The sequence below is a fragment of the Bos taurus genome, chromosome 23 (assembly GCF_002263795.3).
Source record: "Bos taurus isolate L1 Dominette 01449 registration number 42190680 breed Hereford chromosome 23, ARS-UCD2.0, whole genome shotgun sequence".
Lineage (NCBI taxonomy): Eukaryota > Metazoa > Chordata > Mammalia > Artiodactyla > Bovidae > Bos > Bos taurus.
The window spans coordinates 7169288-7186358 of record NC_037350.1 but is presented as its reverse complement, the minus strand read 5'-3'; the positions used below and the strand labels follow the sequence as shown (position 1 = coordinate 7186358).

General features: G+C 52.2%; 2 protein-coding genes and 1 long non-coding RNA gene across 3 annotated transcripts; 2 read left to right on the top strand and 1 right to left on the bottom strand.

Moving 5' to 3' along the window:
- Positions 1-50: 50 nt before the first annotated feature.
- TAP1 (transporter 1, ATP binding cassette subfamily B member) lies at positions 51-8763 on the top strand. Its single transcript, NM_001098058.2, has 11 exons — positions 51-701; positions 1131-1245; positions 1383-1513; positions 2467-2672; positions 3815-4012; positions 4844-4972; positions 5135-5323; positions 6171-6344; positions 6578-6740; positions 7005-7141; positions 8132-8763. Exons 1-11 carry the CDS (start codon positions 104-106, stop codon positions 8342-8344), a joined length of 2253 nt encoding a protein of 750 aa, NP_001091527.2. The 5' UTR covers positions 51-103; the 3' UTR covers positions 8345-8763.
- Positions 8764-9948: 1185 nt separating this feature from the next.
- PSMB8 (proteasome 20S subunit beta 8) lies at positions 9949-13327 on the top strand. Its single transcript, NM_001040480.2, is given in 6 exon segments — positions 9949-10118; positions 10877-11024; positions 11184-11295; positions 12080-12209; positions 12563-12767; positions 13006-13327. Coding segments are annotated over 6 exon segments (831 nt in total). The 5' UTR covers positions 9949-9971; the 3' UTR covers positions 13095-13327.
- Positions 13328-13872: 545 nt separating this feature from the next.
- LOC132343596 (uncharacterized) lies at positions 13873-17069 on the bottom strand. Its single transcript, XR_009492497.1, has 2 exons — positions 16104-17069; positions 13873-14289 (listed from the first exon to the last, which is right to left on the bottom strand). It is a non-coding gene; the product is annotated as an uncharacterized lncRNA (long non-coding RNA).
- Between the last annotated feature and the right edge of the window lie 2 nt (positions 17070-17071).

Below are 17071 nucleotides of genomic sequence, written 5' to 3'. Positions count from 1 at the left end.
GGCCCGCCCCGGCCCCTCCCCACGGCGGTCCCGGCTCCTGCCCCGGGCTCGGACTCCTACAGCACCCCGTCGGGGACAGCGAGATCCGGGACCGCGCGCGCCCATGGCCTGCTCGGGGTCCCCAGTTCCCCGCGGGCGCCCGCGCCTCCCCCGCGCCGCCGTCGGGTGGCTGGGGACGGCGCTGCTTCTCCTCGCCGACTGGATGCTGCTCCGGCCGGCGCTGCCCCGAGTGGCCTCGCGGCTGGTGCCCCCTGAGCTGCCGCTGCTCCGGGTCTGGGTGGCCGGCCTGAGCCGCTGCGCGCTGCTGTGGCTGGGGGCCCGCGGCGTCGTCGGGGCCGCGCTGGGCTTCCGGAGGGAAAGCACGCGAGTCCTCGGGTGGCTGGCTGTTTTGGAGCCGCTGGCGGCGGCGCTGGGCTTGGCCCTGCCGGGACTTGCCTTGTTCCGAGAGCTGGTCTCCTGGCGAGCCCCCGAGGACGCGGACAGCGCCGGGCACCTGCACTGGGAAGGTCGCCTGGACGCTTTCGCTTTCAGCTACTGGGCGGCACTGCCCGCGGCCACCCTGTGGTATAAGATCAGGAGCCTCTGGGTGCAAGGAGCTCGCGGGGCTTTTGGCCTGGCGATGAGTCGGCTTCTAGTCTTCCTGGGTCCGGAGAAAAGCCACGTGCAGTTCATTCTGGCCCTGGTGTTCCTCTCCTGTTTCGGTAAGGGGGGGTGGTGCAACGGGAAGGGGGACGGGACTGGAGGACTGGGTAAGAATCGAGGGGCATGGTCAGTGAGATCAATTGGTGTGGGTTCTCGGAAATGTGGGTGAGGGGAAGGGGACCCAGCTCAGGTCTTGATCACCCCACTGGAGCGGGAAGGTCCTGACTGGGTAATTGTCAGGGGTCCTGGACTCCAGGGCTGCCCTGCGTGTTGTTGCTTTACTGGCCACCGTGGACAAGGGCTTTTCCGGGGCAGCCCATCCTACAACCGCTAGGCTTCCTCATTAAACCTCTAAAGGTCTTTGGGCCCCGTGTAAGTGGAGATGGTATCTTTCTGCCACTGCTCTGCAGGAGAATGAATAAAGGCCGGTGGGCCAGGGCCTGGTGAGAGCTGACCTGCTTAGACTTGCTATTTGTTCCCCTCCGCAGGGGAGATGGCCATTCCGTTCTTCACTGGCCGGCTCACCGACTGGATTGTACAGGATGAGACCGCCGCTGCCTTCACTCAGAACGTGACTCTCATGTCGGTCCTCACCATAGCCAGGTCTGGGCACTGAAGTTGGAAGCTGGGGGACAGGGGATTCGGAAAAAGTGGGAATTGGAAGTTGGGGCTGCCGTCCAGGGTGAGCTTCTGGGGGACCTCCTGACCGCCCTGGGCCCCCTTCTCTTGTCTCCCTGTAGCGCAGTGCTGGAGTTCGCAGCGGATGGAATCTACAACAGCACCATGGGCCGCGTGCATAGCCACCTGCAGGGAGAGGTGTTTCAGGCTGTCCTGCGCCAGGAGACAGAGTTCTTTCAAAAGAACCAAACAGGTTTCTCATGAAAATCTTTTCACTATCCATTCACTTACTGTTTATATACCCATAAAGTATTAAATTATTAGTCTCTCAGTCATGTCCGACTCTTTGGGACCTCATGGACTGTGGCCCACCAGGCTCTCTGTCCATGGAATTCTCTAGGCAAGAATACTGGAGTGGGTTCTCTAGGGGATCTTCCCGAACCAGAGATCGTACCCAGGTCTCCTGCATTGCAGGGAGATTCTTTACCATCCGAGCCACCAGGGAAGCCCATACCTCCTCTTTTACTTATAACCTTGATTTCTATCTCTCACACATAAACATTGTCATGTCTTATTCTCAACATGTCTCAAGAGCAAAACATACTCCTTTTATTTAAGAAAAGCCTAGTGTTTCCATCCAAGCCTTACAGACTTATCCCTCTGTGTGTGTTTAGATACAAATGACTGGAATTTAAAACCTTGGAATTTTGAGATCACAGTCCAGCCACCTTGCTTTGCAGAGAAGGGAACTGAGGCCATCCCCAAATGCTGGCACTTGAATAGATCCGTATGGACAGAGATGAACTCGGAGACAGAACCCCTCTCTTGATTCTCAGTCCAGTGCTTGCTACAGTTTCCTGGACTGCTGTCTAACAGCAACTTTGTTTCTCTCCAGCTATGTTAGATGATCTGCTTAAGTTTTTCCTGCCCCTGTACCTGGGATATAAAAGTTCTTAGAGAACAGAAATCTGTCAGAGAAAAGGAAATTCACAAGTGCATCTTTTTTTTTTTTAAACTGGAAAGTCTTTAGCCAGTCTTTTCCTCTGGAATACTTTCTCCTTGTGTTGAGGTTCCAAGTCTCCCTAACCACTGACCTTGTCTTCTCAGCCTTCTTAGAACCCTTCCCTTGGCACCCTGGCTCACCTGTCCCTCCCATCACTCTGAGATTCTCATTCACACCACCCTCTTCTCCCCAACCCTTGACAGGTGAAATCACATCTCGGGTGACAGATGACACGTCCACCATGAGTGAGTCTCTGAGTTCGGATCTCAGCCTGTTGCTGTGGTACCTCATCCGGGGACTGTGTCTCCTGGGGCTCATGCTCTGGGCGTCCCCGTCCCTCACTATGATCACCCTGGTCGCCCTGCCCCTGCTTTTTCTTCTGCCTGAGAAGATGGGGAAATGGTACAAGGTGTGTCTGGGGAGTTGCCTCAATCTACACTGACTCCTATTGCCCAGATGTGGTGGGCTCGCTTCCTGTCAGGGTTCTTTCCTGGCGCCTGCACTGATTCATCATCTCTGTGGGTCTATTTGTGCACATTCTTGGGCTGCTCAGTGTCAGTTTTCATGTTCTCCGTGTCTTCTAACGTCTCCCACAACCTGAGGTTAGGATTAACATATAGACACTACTGTATATATATTAATAAAATAATCAGTAACAACCGACTGGATAGCACAGGGAACCCTGCTCAATACTCTGTAATGATATATAGGGAAAGAATCGGAAAAAGAATAGATATTGGGTTGCCATTTCCTTCTCCAGGGGATCTTCCCAACCCAGGGATGGAACCCAGATCTCTTGCATTGGCAGGCGGATTCTTTATCACTGAGCCACATGGGAAGTCATATATATATGTATATATATACATAAATATCTATCACTTTCCTGTACTACTGAAGCTAATACAATATTATAAATCAGCTATGTTGTTGTTTAGTTGCTAGAAAGAAAGAAAGTGAAGTCACTAGTCGTGTCCACCTCTTTGCAACCCCATGGACTGTAGCCTACCAGCCTCCTCCATCCACAGGATTTTCCAGGCAAGAGTCCTGGAATGGGTTGCCATTTCCTTTTCCATGTTTAGTTGCTAAGTCATGTCCAACTCTTTGCAACCCCAGCCCTGGACTGTAGCCCACCAGGCTCCTCTGTCCATGAGGTTTCCCAGGCAAAATACCAGAGTGGGTTGCCGTTTCCTTCTCCAGAGGATTTTCCCGACCCAGGGATCAAACCCATATCTCTGAACTGGCAGGTAGATTCTCTGCCACTGAGCCACCACAGAAGCCCCCAAATAAACTGTACTGTAATATAAAAGAAAATAAAAGAATATGACACCGATCTCAGGAATATGACCCCCATGGCCCTTCTGAAGCATTTCCCTCTTTTCTGTTTCTCTTTGGTATGGGGGCGGGGGAGTTGGTGAGTGGTAGGAGCTGTGTCTTTTTCTCTCTTGTCCCTCTGCTGCCTCTCACCTGTAATCTCTGATTGGATAATTCAGGTCCTAGCATCCCTCATGGTTTGCCAACCTTGTGTGGTATCTCTGGTTCATATCTCCACAGGTGCTGGCAGAACAGGTACAAGAATCTCTGGCAAAGTCCAGCCAGGTGGCCATCGAGGTGCTGTCAGCCATGCCTACAGTTCGGAGCTTTGCCAATGAAGAGGGTGAGGCCCAGAAGTTCAGGCAAAAGCTGCATGAGATGATGGTGCTCAACCAGAAGGAGGCCCTGGCCTACGCGGTCAACGTCTGGACCTCCAGTGTGAGCACCTGGGCATGAATGCCTATCCCCTGATATCCCCTATCACCATTCCCCTTCCGCTGACCCTGCTCCGCACTCTTCCTTCACTGGGCAGGGGTGGGTTCAGTGTCTGTATCCTAGCAACCAGGGGCTGGGTGACCTAGTGTTCTGAACCCCCTCCTTCTTTCTAGGCATGCTACATGGCTTCTTTTCCCCATGGTGCACAGAATCTCCATGACCCCCTTTGTAGGAAAGCACCATGTCTTCCAGTCCCAGGACTTCTCCTTGCCTCATGGGGCAGCATGGGGAATGGCAGGTAGCTTTTGTTGGGCAGCTTCATGCTGGGACTATGCAGATGAACTTGTGAGAGACAAGGGACTAGCAGAAGCCAAGGAGGAGGGGCATCTTGTGATGTAATTGACCGAGAATTAGACCAGTGATCAGAAGTTCCTGCCTTGATGCTACCACTTGTTAGCTCTGTAGCCATGGGCTATTAATAGTAACTTACTTTCTCTGAGACTTATTTTCTTATTTTAAAAGATGAGAGTGCTATAACCTTGTTTATAAGATTCTTGATATGAAAATTAGATGACATCACGTTCATGAAAGCCTCTTGTGAAGAGCAGAATGCTCCCCAAACAAGGCATTCCTGGTGATGGTGATGATGGTAGTTGACTTGTATCCTGTGCGCCTGAGTGATCACACTACGGGATGCTGTGTGATTCATCCTTTAATCTCCGTTGAGCCCCATGTGTTACTTGGTGCAAAGGGACTTTCTCTTTCCTTGATATTAACCATTCTGGTTCTTGACTTTCCTGCTTCAGTCCCTTTTTCTCTGTGGTCTCTCCACAGCTCTCAGGGATGCTGCTGAAGGTGGGAATCCTGTATTTTGGCGGGCAGCTGGTGACAAGTGGGTCTGTCAGCAGTGGGCGCCTGGTCACCTTTATTCTGTACCAGATCCAGTTCACCATAGCTGTTGAGGTGAGGTCCCTCCGTGGCCACTCCCCAGTGCTTTTCCTTCCTGTGTGCCACCGCCATTCAAGTCACTTCCCTTCCCTCCCTCACCCTCCTCACATCCTGTAACCCTAGCAACAGACTGGGTCCTTCCTGCGTCCCACCGCACTATTCATACCTCCCCTCCAGGTGCTGCTGTCCAGGTACCCCAGGGTACAGAAGGCTGTGGGCTTTTCAGAGAAAATATTTGAATACCTGGACCGGGTCCCTAACTGCCCAAAGAGTGGATCATTGGCTTCCTTAACTTTGCGCGGCAGCGTCCAGTTCCAGGATGTCTCCTTTGCCTACCCAAACCGTCCGGATGTCCCCGTGCTGCAGGTACAACCTACAGATCCCTCCGTTCCTCCAGCCTCCCTCTCAACTCGGTCATCCTAAATGGTCTTCCTGCCTTCAGCCTGCTTAGCACCATGTACAGACCCTCCCTCACCCTTCAGAGGCAAAGATGAGTAGCATTTGTCCCCTAAAACTGCCCCAGGGATTTCCGTGGGTGGTCCGCTGGTTAAGAATCCGTCTGCCAATGCTGGGGGCATGGGTTCAACCCTTGATCTGGGAGGATCCCACACACCATGGGGCAATTAAGACCATGTGCTCTAGAGGCTGTGCTGTGTAACAAGAGACGCCACCGCAAAGACAAGTCCACACACCATAAATAGAGTAGCCCCTGCTTGTTGCGACTAGAGAAAGTCCGCATGTAGCAGTAAAGATGCAGCACAGCCAAAATACACACATAAATAAACAAAAAGCCACCCCAAACTCAAGAACAGTCCAGATTTCCAAGGAGAATGGGAGTGGATGCTCTTAGGGAGAAGGTTCTCCTGTAAGGCATCACCGAAGCAGAGGCTGTGTCTCCAATCTTCTGTATTTCCTTTTTCTTTCCAACTGTGCTTTTGAATATGATTTTTTCTTTTTTCCCCACAGTGTCTGAGATCCAGCATGTGGCTCTTGGTGCTTAAGTTCTGCCTTTGTCTTTGTTTCATCTTTCATCTCTACTCCACGGGGAGCAATCTATGTCTGTGGGAAGGGAGGAGCTGCTGTATTTCCCCCGCTTTTCTCCTTTCTTCTCTGGGGGAAGACATAGACGAGACACCATAATGAGTGGATGACACCTGGTCTTAAGGTTAGGGGCCTCTGGCTCTCTTTTAGTGTGTGGTTCTCTGGCTTCCAGGGGCTGACCTTCACCCTTCGTCCTGGTGAGGTGACGGCGCTGGTGGGGCCCAACGGGTCTGGGAAGAGCACGGTGGCCGCGCTGCTGCAGAACCTGTACCAGCCCACCGAGGGCCAGGTGCTGCTGGACGGGGAGCCCCTCCCCAAATACGAGCACCGCTACCTGCACAGACAGGTGAGCAAGAAGATGGCATGGGGGAGGGCAGGGAGCCTCAAGTCAGGAGAGCCTTCTCTGCGGGCACTCTGAGCAGAAGTTAGGAGACCCTGGGGGAGAGGTGGGCGTGTGGTCAGCAGAGAGGCCGTGTCACTCTGTGACAGGCTGTCAGTGGAGATGCTCAGCCTTCAGTCTCTAGATGACCACACTCCTATGTTCCTCGTTCTATGACTCTGCACTGTATTTTGTCCTAGGTGGCTGCTGTGGGACAAGAGCCTCTGCTGTTTGGAAGAAGCTTTAAAGAAAATATTGCCTATGGCCTGGTCCAGGAGCCAACCATGGAGGAAATCACAGCTGCTGCGGTGGAGTCCGGAGCCCACGGTTTTATCTCTGAGCTCTCTGAAGGCTACGACACAGGTGCTTGCTCCCATCACCCCCCAGACATCTTTACCTTCACTGAAACCCCAGTAGTCTTGCCTTCATTCCTTAGGTCCTCCCACCCCACTGACATCAGTTTGAAGTTAAGATCCTGTTCTCGTGTCTCTTGCATCCTCATATTCTCAGAACTCCTTTACCTTCCCAGAACCTTTCTTACCCTGCTGCATCCAGCAGTCCTTGTTGGGTGTGCGTGTGTGTGCATGTGTGCTTACCCAGTCCTCGCCTTGGCCCTTGTCTCTGCAGAGGTGGGTGAGGCTGGGAGCCAGCTGTCAGGGGGTCAGCGACAGGCAGTGGCCTTGGCTCGAGCCCTGATCCGGAAACCACGTGTACTCATTCTGGATGATGCTACCAGCGCCCTGGATGCAAACAGCCAATCCCTGGTGAGACAGTCGTCTTCTTATCGCCTATTTCCCACCCAAGCTGCCTTGCCTCACTCGTCCTCTGTCATTATACTACGTGGAAATTTTCCAATCCAGTCCTTGTAGTTCTCAGTTCCCATGAGCTTCTCTCCAAGGTGGCCTAGTGCCTGGAGCCATATGCTCAGTCATATCTGGCTCTTTGCAACCCCCTGGACTGTAGCCCACCAGGCTCCTCTGTCCATGGAATTTCCCAGGCAAGAATACTGGAGTGGGTTGCCATTTCCTCCTCCAGAGGATCTTCCTGACCCAGGGATGGAATCCGAGTCTCCTGTGTCTCCCGCATTGTGGGTGGATTCTTTACCCACTGAGCCATCAGGGGAGCCCAAGAGGCCTAAAACTGGTTAGAAGAGATGATCTACAATCCTGAATCAGTGAAGCCAAACATGAGCAAAAGGCCATGCTTGTAATGCTAATGTGAATTGAACTTTTTCTATGTGCCAGCCATGCTGGATGGCCCTTCACATGTACTCTCTCCCTCACTTATCACGAACCCTTGTGAGCTGGCTCTTGTCATCCTCATTCAACAGATGAGCACATGGACACTAAGAGAGGTGGAATTACCTGCTCAGTGTTGTGCAGCTGTTGAGTAGCAGAACCTGGACCCCAGTTAAAGTCTGCTTGACTTGAATGCTCATGCTCTTTACTCAGTTTATTTCCTTAAAAGAATATAAAAATTAGGGTGGAGAGACTTTCCAATACCCTCCCCTCTCTTGTTTTGAGTTTCACCCTAGGACTCTTTACTTTTATTCCACTGTTGCCACCTCATGTAAACAGCCCTTCACAGATCATAAGTTTGACAGAGAAGCACTCAGAAGGAGACTCTTCACTCTCTTTGAGGTTATTGGCAGAGGTGGTATTGATTGAGGCAAAGTCTCTCCCAGCTCTGGAAACACAGGTGTCTTCCTGAGCCGGGAGGGGTCCTCAGCTCTGACAGTCTGTGTCTTTTCTCAGGTGGAGCGGCTGCTCTATGAAAGCCCTGAGCGGGGCTCTCGATCAGTGCTTTTCATCACCCAGCGCCTCAGTTCGGTGGAGCAGGCTGACCACATCCTCTTTCTGGAAGGAGGCACGATCATTGAGGCAGGAACCCACCAGCAGCTCATGACGAATGAAGGACGCTATTGGGCCATGGTGCAGGCTCCTGGCGGGCCAGGGGCTCCAGAATGAAACACTCCTCAGACCCGCAGACTCTGTCTCCCTCCCTCACTCCCTCCTGTCTATAGTGGAGAGTTTGAGAACAGAGGTCTTACCAGAGCTGCAGCATGGGCAGCTGCTTCTGAAACGTAACCCCCTAGGTGATGCCTGAAATTTTGCCATGAGTGTTACCTGCTCTCCAAGCTCCTCTTGTGGTGATGCGGATTTCAGGCTTGAAAACAGGGGTGCTAACTCCTTGTGTAACTGGGTTTGGAGCCAGGGTTGCTGTGGCTAGCACCCAGACAATGAAGAGAAATATTTAGAATACACATGGAAGGTCGGCTTCTTTCCAGTCCGACCCCAGGCAGATGCTGGCCCATAAATACACTATAGTTTCTTGCGTAAGTACACTGTAGTTTCTTGATATTTATAATAAAATTGGTGTTTTGTTACCCTGGTTTCTCATGTTTTCATTGGCCCAAGTGGCCCGCCGAAGTTTGCAGCGCACTTTTCGGAAGCCTGATCTTTCCCTCCTTCGGCATCCTCAGTGATCCCCAGCCCGAAGTGTGGCATCTTCTCCCCTAAGTATTCTGTTCCATGGTTGCTCTCTCCACTTCTCCAGCCCTCTGTGCCAGCCCCCCTAAGAGTGAGCCAGACAGGGATGCAGCGTCCTCCAAGGCGCCAGCAGCAGCAGTGCCTCAGAACCTGGAGGAGGAGGCTGGAGGGTGAGCACGGCTGAAAGCAGTTCATCCCTCTCGCCAGCGCCGGCCCTTTGCAGCGGGGTTCACCGCGCTGTGCGGTGGAACCTGCGGGAGTCATCAGCGTAGTGGGCGGGGCGCTCTAGTACACCTCCTCCATTCAGAGCGCGCCGTGCTCGTGTGACGTCAACAGTTGCTGGGCAGATGAGGCCTAATCAGGTTGCAAGGAGAGGCGGGGTTTAGAAAAGGCGAGCTCCGGAGTGCTCGGTCCAGCAAGAATTACGCGAGGAGCTGGGGGCGGAAAGCGCAGTTCTTGTGGGTGGCTACAGGTTGGGGAGACCGTTGAACTGGGAGAGGCCCTAGGAGGCACCAGGCGGAAGTCTGGGGCTGTGCCTTCTCCTGGGCGCTCCGTTCCCCCACTCGTGCAGGTATATTCGGCGGGCGGTCGCCCCGGGACCTGTCCTGGGACTCAGGGCCGCCACGCACTCCTAGCCCTCCCCTACTTTTTATAAAACGAGGCTCCTAGGCGCCCCCCTCCTCCGTTTCCGCTGAAACTGCTCCCAGGTTCTCGCTGAGGTTGAGCCCGTTTGGGGTGAGGCTGCGCTTTTGATGCTATGACCCCCACCCCGCCCCGTAACTGTCCCGGGAGGATGCCGCAGGCTGGCCGTGTCTTTCGCTGAAACCTCATCGCCGGGTGGGGAGGGGGGTGGCTTTCGAAGCCGCTCTGTCTTTCTTCCTTTCTTCTAACGGCCTGGCACCCTCGTTTCCCCAATTTCCATGAAGGCGAAGCAGAGAAGCCTCTTCCCAACCTAACACTCCCCGTGCCCGGACTCGCACGGGACGGCTCCTCGGAAAGGGCAGGGGGATGTGGAAAACATTTTGGTTCCCTCCCCTTAAGGCTTCGGGCTTTCGCTTTCACTTCCTCCTCCGCGAGCCGCCAGATCTCTGGGTGCTGGGCGGCCATGGCGCTGCTAGACGTGTGCGGAGCCCCCGGAGGGCAGCGGGGGGACTGGGCTGTGCCCCTCGCGGGAAGCCGGCAGCGCTCGGACCCCGGCCACTACGGCTTCTCCCTGCGATCTCCGGAGCTCGCCCTCCCCCGGGGCATGCAGGTCAGGGCTCTAACAAAATCCCGTGGGAGGCAGGCGGGCGGTGCAGTGGGGGTGTGCACAGAGTAACGGAGGGGCTGCCTGGAGGCTGTTCCGAGGCAGGGAAACGCGCAGGGGGCATCCTTTAGGAGAGCCTCGTTTGGGGTCCAGGGCCGGAGCTGGGGAAGAGGCCACGTGGGACCTGGGGGCTGGCCGCCTGAGGGCTAGGAAGTGCAGATTAGGACAAAGAGCTGAGGGTGGGATCCCCGTTCTCCATCACACACAGATCACGGAGTCTTCCGTATTGGGCGACCCTATGATACAGGGGCTGTAGACTCTCTTGGGAAACCTATGACCTTGAGCGCTTGGCCTGGCCCCGGCCGTTCATTGTTGTGCCTTGGCCAAGTCCCCTAGCACTTGGTCTAGATCTCCTGGGCCTCTCTTCTGTAAAGTGGGGATACAATTCATAAAACGTGTTTCCTGAGGATTAAATGACCTATGAATGGAAAATCATTATAGCTACCCTTAAAATGTTTAGTTATGGTAACTTAAAAAATTTTTATTTTCATTTCTGATTGTGCTGGTAAATGGAAAAGGTCAGTGTCGTGGCCTCGTCTTTTTCGTCTCCCCAATCGTTTCCTTGCAAAACTGGGTTGTTAACTGCTTCATTTATTCGTGGTATGGCTATCTTCACCTTCCCACGCTCTGCAAATTTGCTTTCCTGGAGCATCCATCTTCGGAAGTTTGCAGTGGTCCTTTCTCTGCCTCTTCTGTCTCATTAGCCCACTGAATTCTTCCGGTCCCTGGGTGGGAATGGAGAAAGTAAGGTGCAGATCGAGATGGCTCATGGCACGACCACGCTGGCCTTCAAGTTCCAGCATGGGGTGATTGTGGCCGTGGATTCTCGGGCCTCAGCTGGGAATTACATTGGTGAGTGTGTGGGTTCCGGCTGGTGGAATCTAGGGAGCTGGGCCCTCCTCTCAGCAGGAGTCCAGTATCTGCACCAAAGTGGGACCAGATGTTGACTCAGGACATTCAGGGAAACCTGTGCACTCATCCCCCCACTCCCCAAACTCCATCTTCTTCCAGCCACATTAAAGGTGAACAAGGTGATTGAGATTAACCCTTACCTGCTCGGCACCATGTCCGGCTGTGCGGCTGACTGCTTGTACTGGGAGCGCCTGCTGGCTAAGGAGTGCAGGTAGGCCAGGCCTCTTACTCTCTTCTAAGCCCAGGTTCTGCTTCTTGCAGATCACTGCTCCTCCCCCATTCTCCCTACACTCACAGAACATCTTAGTGCTAATGTCCTATCTCAAAAAGCCACCTTTTGGTGATTAAAAAACCTTCTCTCTAATCTCAAGCCTGTGCTCCTGCCAAGAAGCCAGATTGAAAGTGAAAGCGAACGTGTTAGTAGCTCAGTCCTGTCTGACTCTTTGAGACCTCATGAACTGTATAGTCCACCAGGCTCCTCTGTCCATGGGATTCTCCAGGCAAGAATACTGGAGTGGGTTGCCAGCCCCTTCTCCAGGGGATCTTCCCAACCCAGGGATTGAACCCAAGTCTCCTACATTGCGAGCAGATTCTTTACCATCTGAACCACTGGGGAAGCCCAGGTTATTTGTCAACTATTTAGCAATGACCATCAACCCTAGTGGGATATCATTTACTGGGATTTCTCTAGGTGATTTTGATGACTTCCTTGGCAGTCCAGTGGTTAAGACTCCACACACCAACACGGGGAGCATGGGTTTGATCCCTAGTTCAAGAACTAAATCCCACATGCTCCACCAAGAGCCCAAAGAATTAAAAAAAAGAAAAGAATTCTATATAAATTCCAGATCTTTGCCCATCCTGAGATCCTACAGAACCATTCCTTTTAGATGCTAATCTCTTCAGCCATTTTCTGCCCATCAAGTAACCTGCCCAGAGGGCTGCCCTCCTGCCCCTTGTAAACTCTCTCCCTGGACTGTCCGGTCCTCACCCAGGCTGTACTATCTGCGGAATGGGGAGCGTATCTCCGTGTCGGCCGCCTCCAAGCTGCTCTCCAACATGATGTGCCAGTACCGGGGCATGGGCCTCTCCATGGGCAGCATGATCTGTGGCTGGGACAAGAAGGTGAGTCCCCTCCCTGCTCCATATTCCAAGGTGTAGACGAGAGGTAAGTTTCCTCGCCTTACACTCCCCTCCCTCCCCTCCTCTGCAGGGCACAGAGAAAGCTTAGTTGCAGAACTGTTGCTCAACAGCAATTTCTAGGTCCGGATGTGGACCATTGTTTCATAAGCTTGTCCCTTTGGATCAAATGGCTGATTCCAAGTTTGTTTTTCCTCCTCAAAGTTCTACGATTGTTTCCAAAGTGCTTTCCTAGTTCCCATGTTCCTGGACTCATCTGTAGTCTCTGGTCCACTTCTTGTGGCTCACACTTGTATCTGGGTGTTACCAACAACTTCCAACCTTCTTGCTTCCTACAGGGTCCTGGACTCTACTATGTGGATGAGAATGGGACTCGACTCTCGGGAAATATGTTCTCCACCGGTAGTGGGAACTCCCATGCCTATGGGGTCATGGATAGTGGCTATCGACCTGACCTTAGTATTGAAGAGGCCTATGACCTGGGCCGAAGGGCAATTGTTCATGCCACCCACCGAGACAGCTATTCTGGAGGCGTTGTCAATAGTAAGAGATCAAAGTGCCCCCCTCTGTCCCTGGGGTGGGGGCAAGGGGGTTGAGATTGGGAGGTATGGGGGAGGCAGGGTGGCAGAGAGCAGGTTTTCTGAGCCAGAAGAGGGGCACTGAAGCCCCTGTCACAAGGGCATTGAGAGCGTGTGCTGCTGTTGTCGCCTTTGATGTAACAGTGTCAGCAGGACCTCGCCGAGGGGACCATGACTCCATGCTCTTTCCCGTCTGCCTGCAGTGTACCACATGAAGGAGGACGGCTGGGTGAAAGTGGAAAGTACAGACGTCAGTGACCTGATGCACCAGTACCGGGAGGCCAGTCAGTGATGGTGGCGGTGACCCGCGGGCCTCCTCGGGGGAAGCCTGGCTGACTCAGGGACCTGGGCCGGATCGCACTCTGGGAGAAGGAGGCCTGACCTGGCCCAGAGACGGAGAACCAGCGGCCACTGGAAGGCAGCACAGAGTTTATCCCTTTGTGTATTCTCTGTCTCAATGAACGTCACCCCCACCCCCCCTCCTGGATGCCCCACTAAGCACAATAAAGGAAAACGGTTATAAAAGCTGTGTGTTGTGGCTGTGGGCTCAGGGCTGGGGTGGCTGGGAGGAGGGGACAGGAAATAGAGACAGGTTTTTCCTGAGAAGAGAGAAACCCCTGCCTCAGAAATGGGGCCTCACCAAATATTTCTCCCGGGCTTCCACTCTCATTCCTCCAGGACCGCTGGAAGGCTGTGTTATCTGTGTTTAACCGAGGTTAGGGTCCTTTCTGCGGGCTCTCAACCAGGCGGCTCCTGTGTGGCTGCTTGTCAATGGTTTGGATATGTTGGAGGAGGGCACTTGGAACACCTGTTTTTAACTGCGTTAGAATGGGAGGAACAAGTTTCCTCCTCACATGTGTGCACGAATTGTGAACACAGCCCCATTTACCTCATATAGCCTCACGGAGATGAAACCGTTCACCTCAGGTTGGGACTCGAACACACGTGGCCAGGGTGTGAACCCAGACAAAACTCAGAATCTTCCGACAGATCACACACCTGGCTTAAGGACTTAATGGAGCTCAGGTTCTTGACGTCTCGTTGAAGAACGAATTCAGTGAGAGACGAAGTGATAGATGAGAAGTGGATTTATTCAGAGAGGAACACACTCCACAGATGGAGTGTGGGCCATCTCAGAAGGCAAGAATGGGCTTGAAACGTAGTACGGTTAGCTTTCATGGGCTGGGTAACTTCATAGGCTAATGAGTGGGAGGATTATTCCAACTATTTTGGGGAAGGGGTGGAGATTTCCAGGAACTGGGCCCCCACCCACATATGGGTCTTTGCTGGTTGATCTTGGAACTGTCATGGCACCTTGTGGGAGTGTCATTTACCTGGATTATGTGTTACAGTGAGCATTCACCTAGGATCAAGATCTAGGGTGAGTCGACTTGTCCACCATCTTGGACCTGTTTGGTTCAGTCAGTTTGTGTTATGTCCTTGGGCTCCTTCATTCCTTTAAAGGTTGGGCCCTGCCCGCTTCCCTCCTGTGGAGTGGATATTACATGAAAAGATGCACGTTAGCCATTCAGTTTCATGATGGGTCACACTCATTGCCAGATGACAAGACTGCGATTGAAGTGGAAGAGGAGATAAAGGAGGCTTCCCTGAAGTTGGGAAAAAATGAGGAAAAAGTAACCGGTTAGAAAGATGAGACAGGCATAGTAAGATTTCCTTTTTCTTTCGGCTGTGCTGCATGGTATGTGGGATTTTAGTCCCCTGACTGTTAGGGAAATTAAAGTGGAGGTAGTCTTGTTCAGGCTTCAGAAGCAGGAGAGCAGGCCTCTGACCTGCTTCTGACCTGCCTGGACACTGCCCAATTCCGTGGCTGTCTTCAAGCAGAGCAAGTCAGGTGGCACTTGAAATAAAGATAATGGTGGGGCTTCCCTGGTGGCTTAGTGGTGAAGAATCCACCTGCCAATGCAGGAGACACGGGTTTGATCCCCAATCTAGGAAGATCTCACGTGTCTCAGAGGAACTAAGCCCGAGTGCTGCAGCCACTGAGCCTGTGCTCTAGAGCCCGGAGCCAAACTGCTGAGCCCGGGAGCCACAACTACCGAAGCCCTCCTGCCCTAGAGCCTGTGCTTGGCAACGAGAGAAGCCACTGCAATGAAAAGCCCACGCAAGCAACTAGAGAGTACCCCCACTCACCACAACTAGAGAAAAGCCTGAGCAGCAACAAAGACCCAGCACAGCCAAAAATAACCAAAAATAAAATTATATTAAAAAAAGAGAAAGGGGTGCACCTTGGAATTCTTGAGCCCCTGGAGGTCTGGCCAACCCCCCAAGACATAATGAAATCCTATGACTCACAAGGTAAAAGAAACAGCATTATAAAAAGGTATTTTTGCACACAAACTCATGATGATATCAGTCTATGGTTTGGAATTATAATCAGGAGCCCCGGAAACTGCAATTCGAAGTCTCACTCGTGGGGTGGATGCACCACTCGGGAACTTTTCCTAACTAGGATTCCAGATTGCTGTTAATGAGGGACTTCCCAGCTGTTTAAGTCGGAATGTTGGTTAGCCCAATTTGGTGATGTACTTGTTGTTCAATTTTCTCAATTGTTTCTATTTCTCTTCTTTTAATGACTGTCTATTGAAATCAGGCCAGATAATCCTCTATTAAATATTAAAATCATTTCACCAGGGATCGAACCACGTCTCCTGGATTAGAAACGTCCCACTTGACAGCTAGGGAGGTCCCCACTGTGAGATTCTCTGAATTATGTTGGGCCTGCAGGGAGAAGCAGCACAGTGTCACTTTCCCAGGAGAATTAATCAAGAGAAAAGCCTGTAAGTAGAAAGCAGCTGAGTGTGGATTTTTTTTTTTTTTTAATTAGAGAGAGATCCTTAAAATTCCAGAATGAACAGGGTTGGAGAAGTTTAAATAATTTCCTAACTTCAAATCTAAATTTGAAGTGACTCATGGTAATTGTGCCAACAACATTCCAAGAGGGTGGTTTGGAATTCAAGTGGTCCTCCCTTGGGGGACATTTTGAGTCTGGGAGGTAGTTTCAACTAGAAGAGTTATTTCTGGAATAAACCCAGTTGCATGTTCCACAAATGGGCTCTGGGTCTGGTAGGACCTATAGAAACCCGATTACTGAGCTAATCAGTGTTAGAGTAGACCAAGAAACAAAGCCCACTTTCCTTATATGATCAAGGCATTCCCCAAATAACTGAGGCACACATTTAGAGGCTTCTGAGCACGTGCTTGCTCAGGAGCTCTGCTGAGGAAGACATGAAGATGTAGGGTGAGTGCCTTCTCAGATAAGAATCTGCAGGTGGAAACTCACACAGGTCCTGGTGAGAGTGGAGGGGCCTTCTGTTTTGCAGAAGTCCTGCTTGTTTCTCACTTGGTCTCCGCTCTCTTTTTTTTTTAACCCCAAGATCCCACAACTGGAACTTGGATGGGGGAAAGAGGGCTGTTCTCAAAATAGGCTCAGTTCAGCTCAGTTCAGTTCAGTCACCCAGTCGTGTCTGATTCTTTGCAACCCATGGACTGCAGCACGCTATGCCTCCCTGTCCATCACCAACTCCCGGAGCTTACTCAAACTCATGTCCATCGAGTCAGTGATGCCATCCAACCATCTCATCCTCTGTCGTCCATCCCCTTCTCCTCTTGCCTTCAATCTTTCTGAGCATCAGGGTCTTTTCCAATGAGTCAGCTCTGCATCAGGTGGCCAAAGTATTGGAATTTCAGCTTCAGCATCAGTCTTTCCAATGAATATGCAGGACTGATCTCCTTTAGGATTGACTGGTTGGATCTCCTTGCAGTCCAAGGGACTCTCAAGAGTCTTCTCCAACACCACAGTTCAAAAGCATCAGTTCTTCGGCGCTCAGCTTTATGGTCCGACTCTCACATTCATACATGACTACTGGAAAAACCATATTTTTGACTAGACGGACCTTTCTTGGCAAAGTAATGTATCTGCTTTTTAATATGCTATCTAGGTTGGTAATAGCTTTTCTTCCAAAGAGCAAGCGTCTTAATTTCATGGCTGCACTCACCTCAGAGCGGAGGTAAGAAAATCCAGCGGTTCTTCAATTGCAAAGCATCCCAATCCTTGAAACAGCGTCATCTTACTTAACCGTAGTTTTAAGAAGTGCAGTAGTTTCCTACGACAGAGTACTTGTGGCTGAGGGTGGTAGACTCGCCCTGGCACGCGGAGCCGGCCTCGGGCACCGGTCCTGCGTTCCGCGGGTGTCGCGCGCCCCCGGCCGGCCGCCAGGCGCGCAACCAGGCGGCGGCTGCCGAGGCGGA

Bases quoted from the DNA above. Each gene is read 5' to 3' on its own strand.
- TAP1 (NM_001098058.2), top strand. From the start codon at position 104: ATGGCCTGCTCGGGGTCCCCAGTTCCCCGCGGGCGCCCGCGCCTCCCC. The intron at 6,741-7,004 runs GTGCTTGCTCCC...TTGTCTCTGCAG, and splicing joins CTCTGAAGGCTACGACACAG to AGGTGGGTGAGGCTGGGAGC. The intron at 7,142-8,131 runs GTGAGACAGTCG...GTCTTTTCTCAG, and splicing joins ATGCAAACAGCCAATCCCTG to GTGGAGCGGCTGCTCTATGA.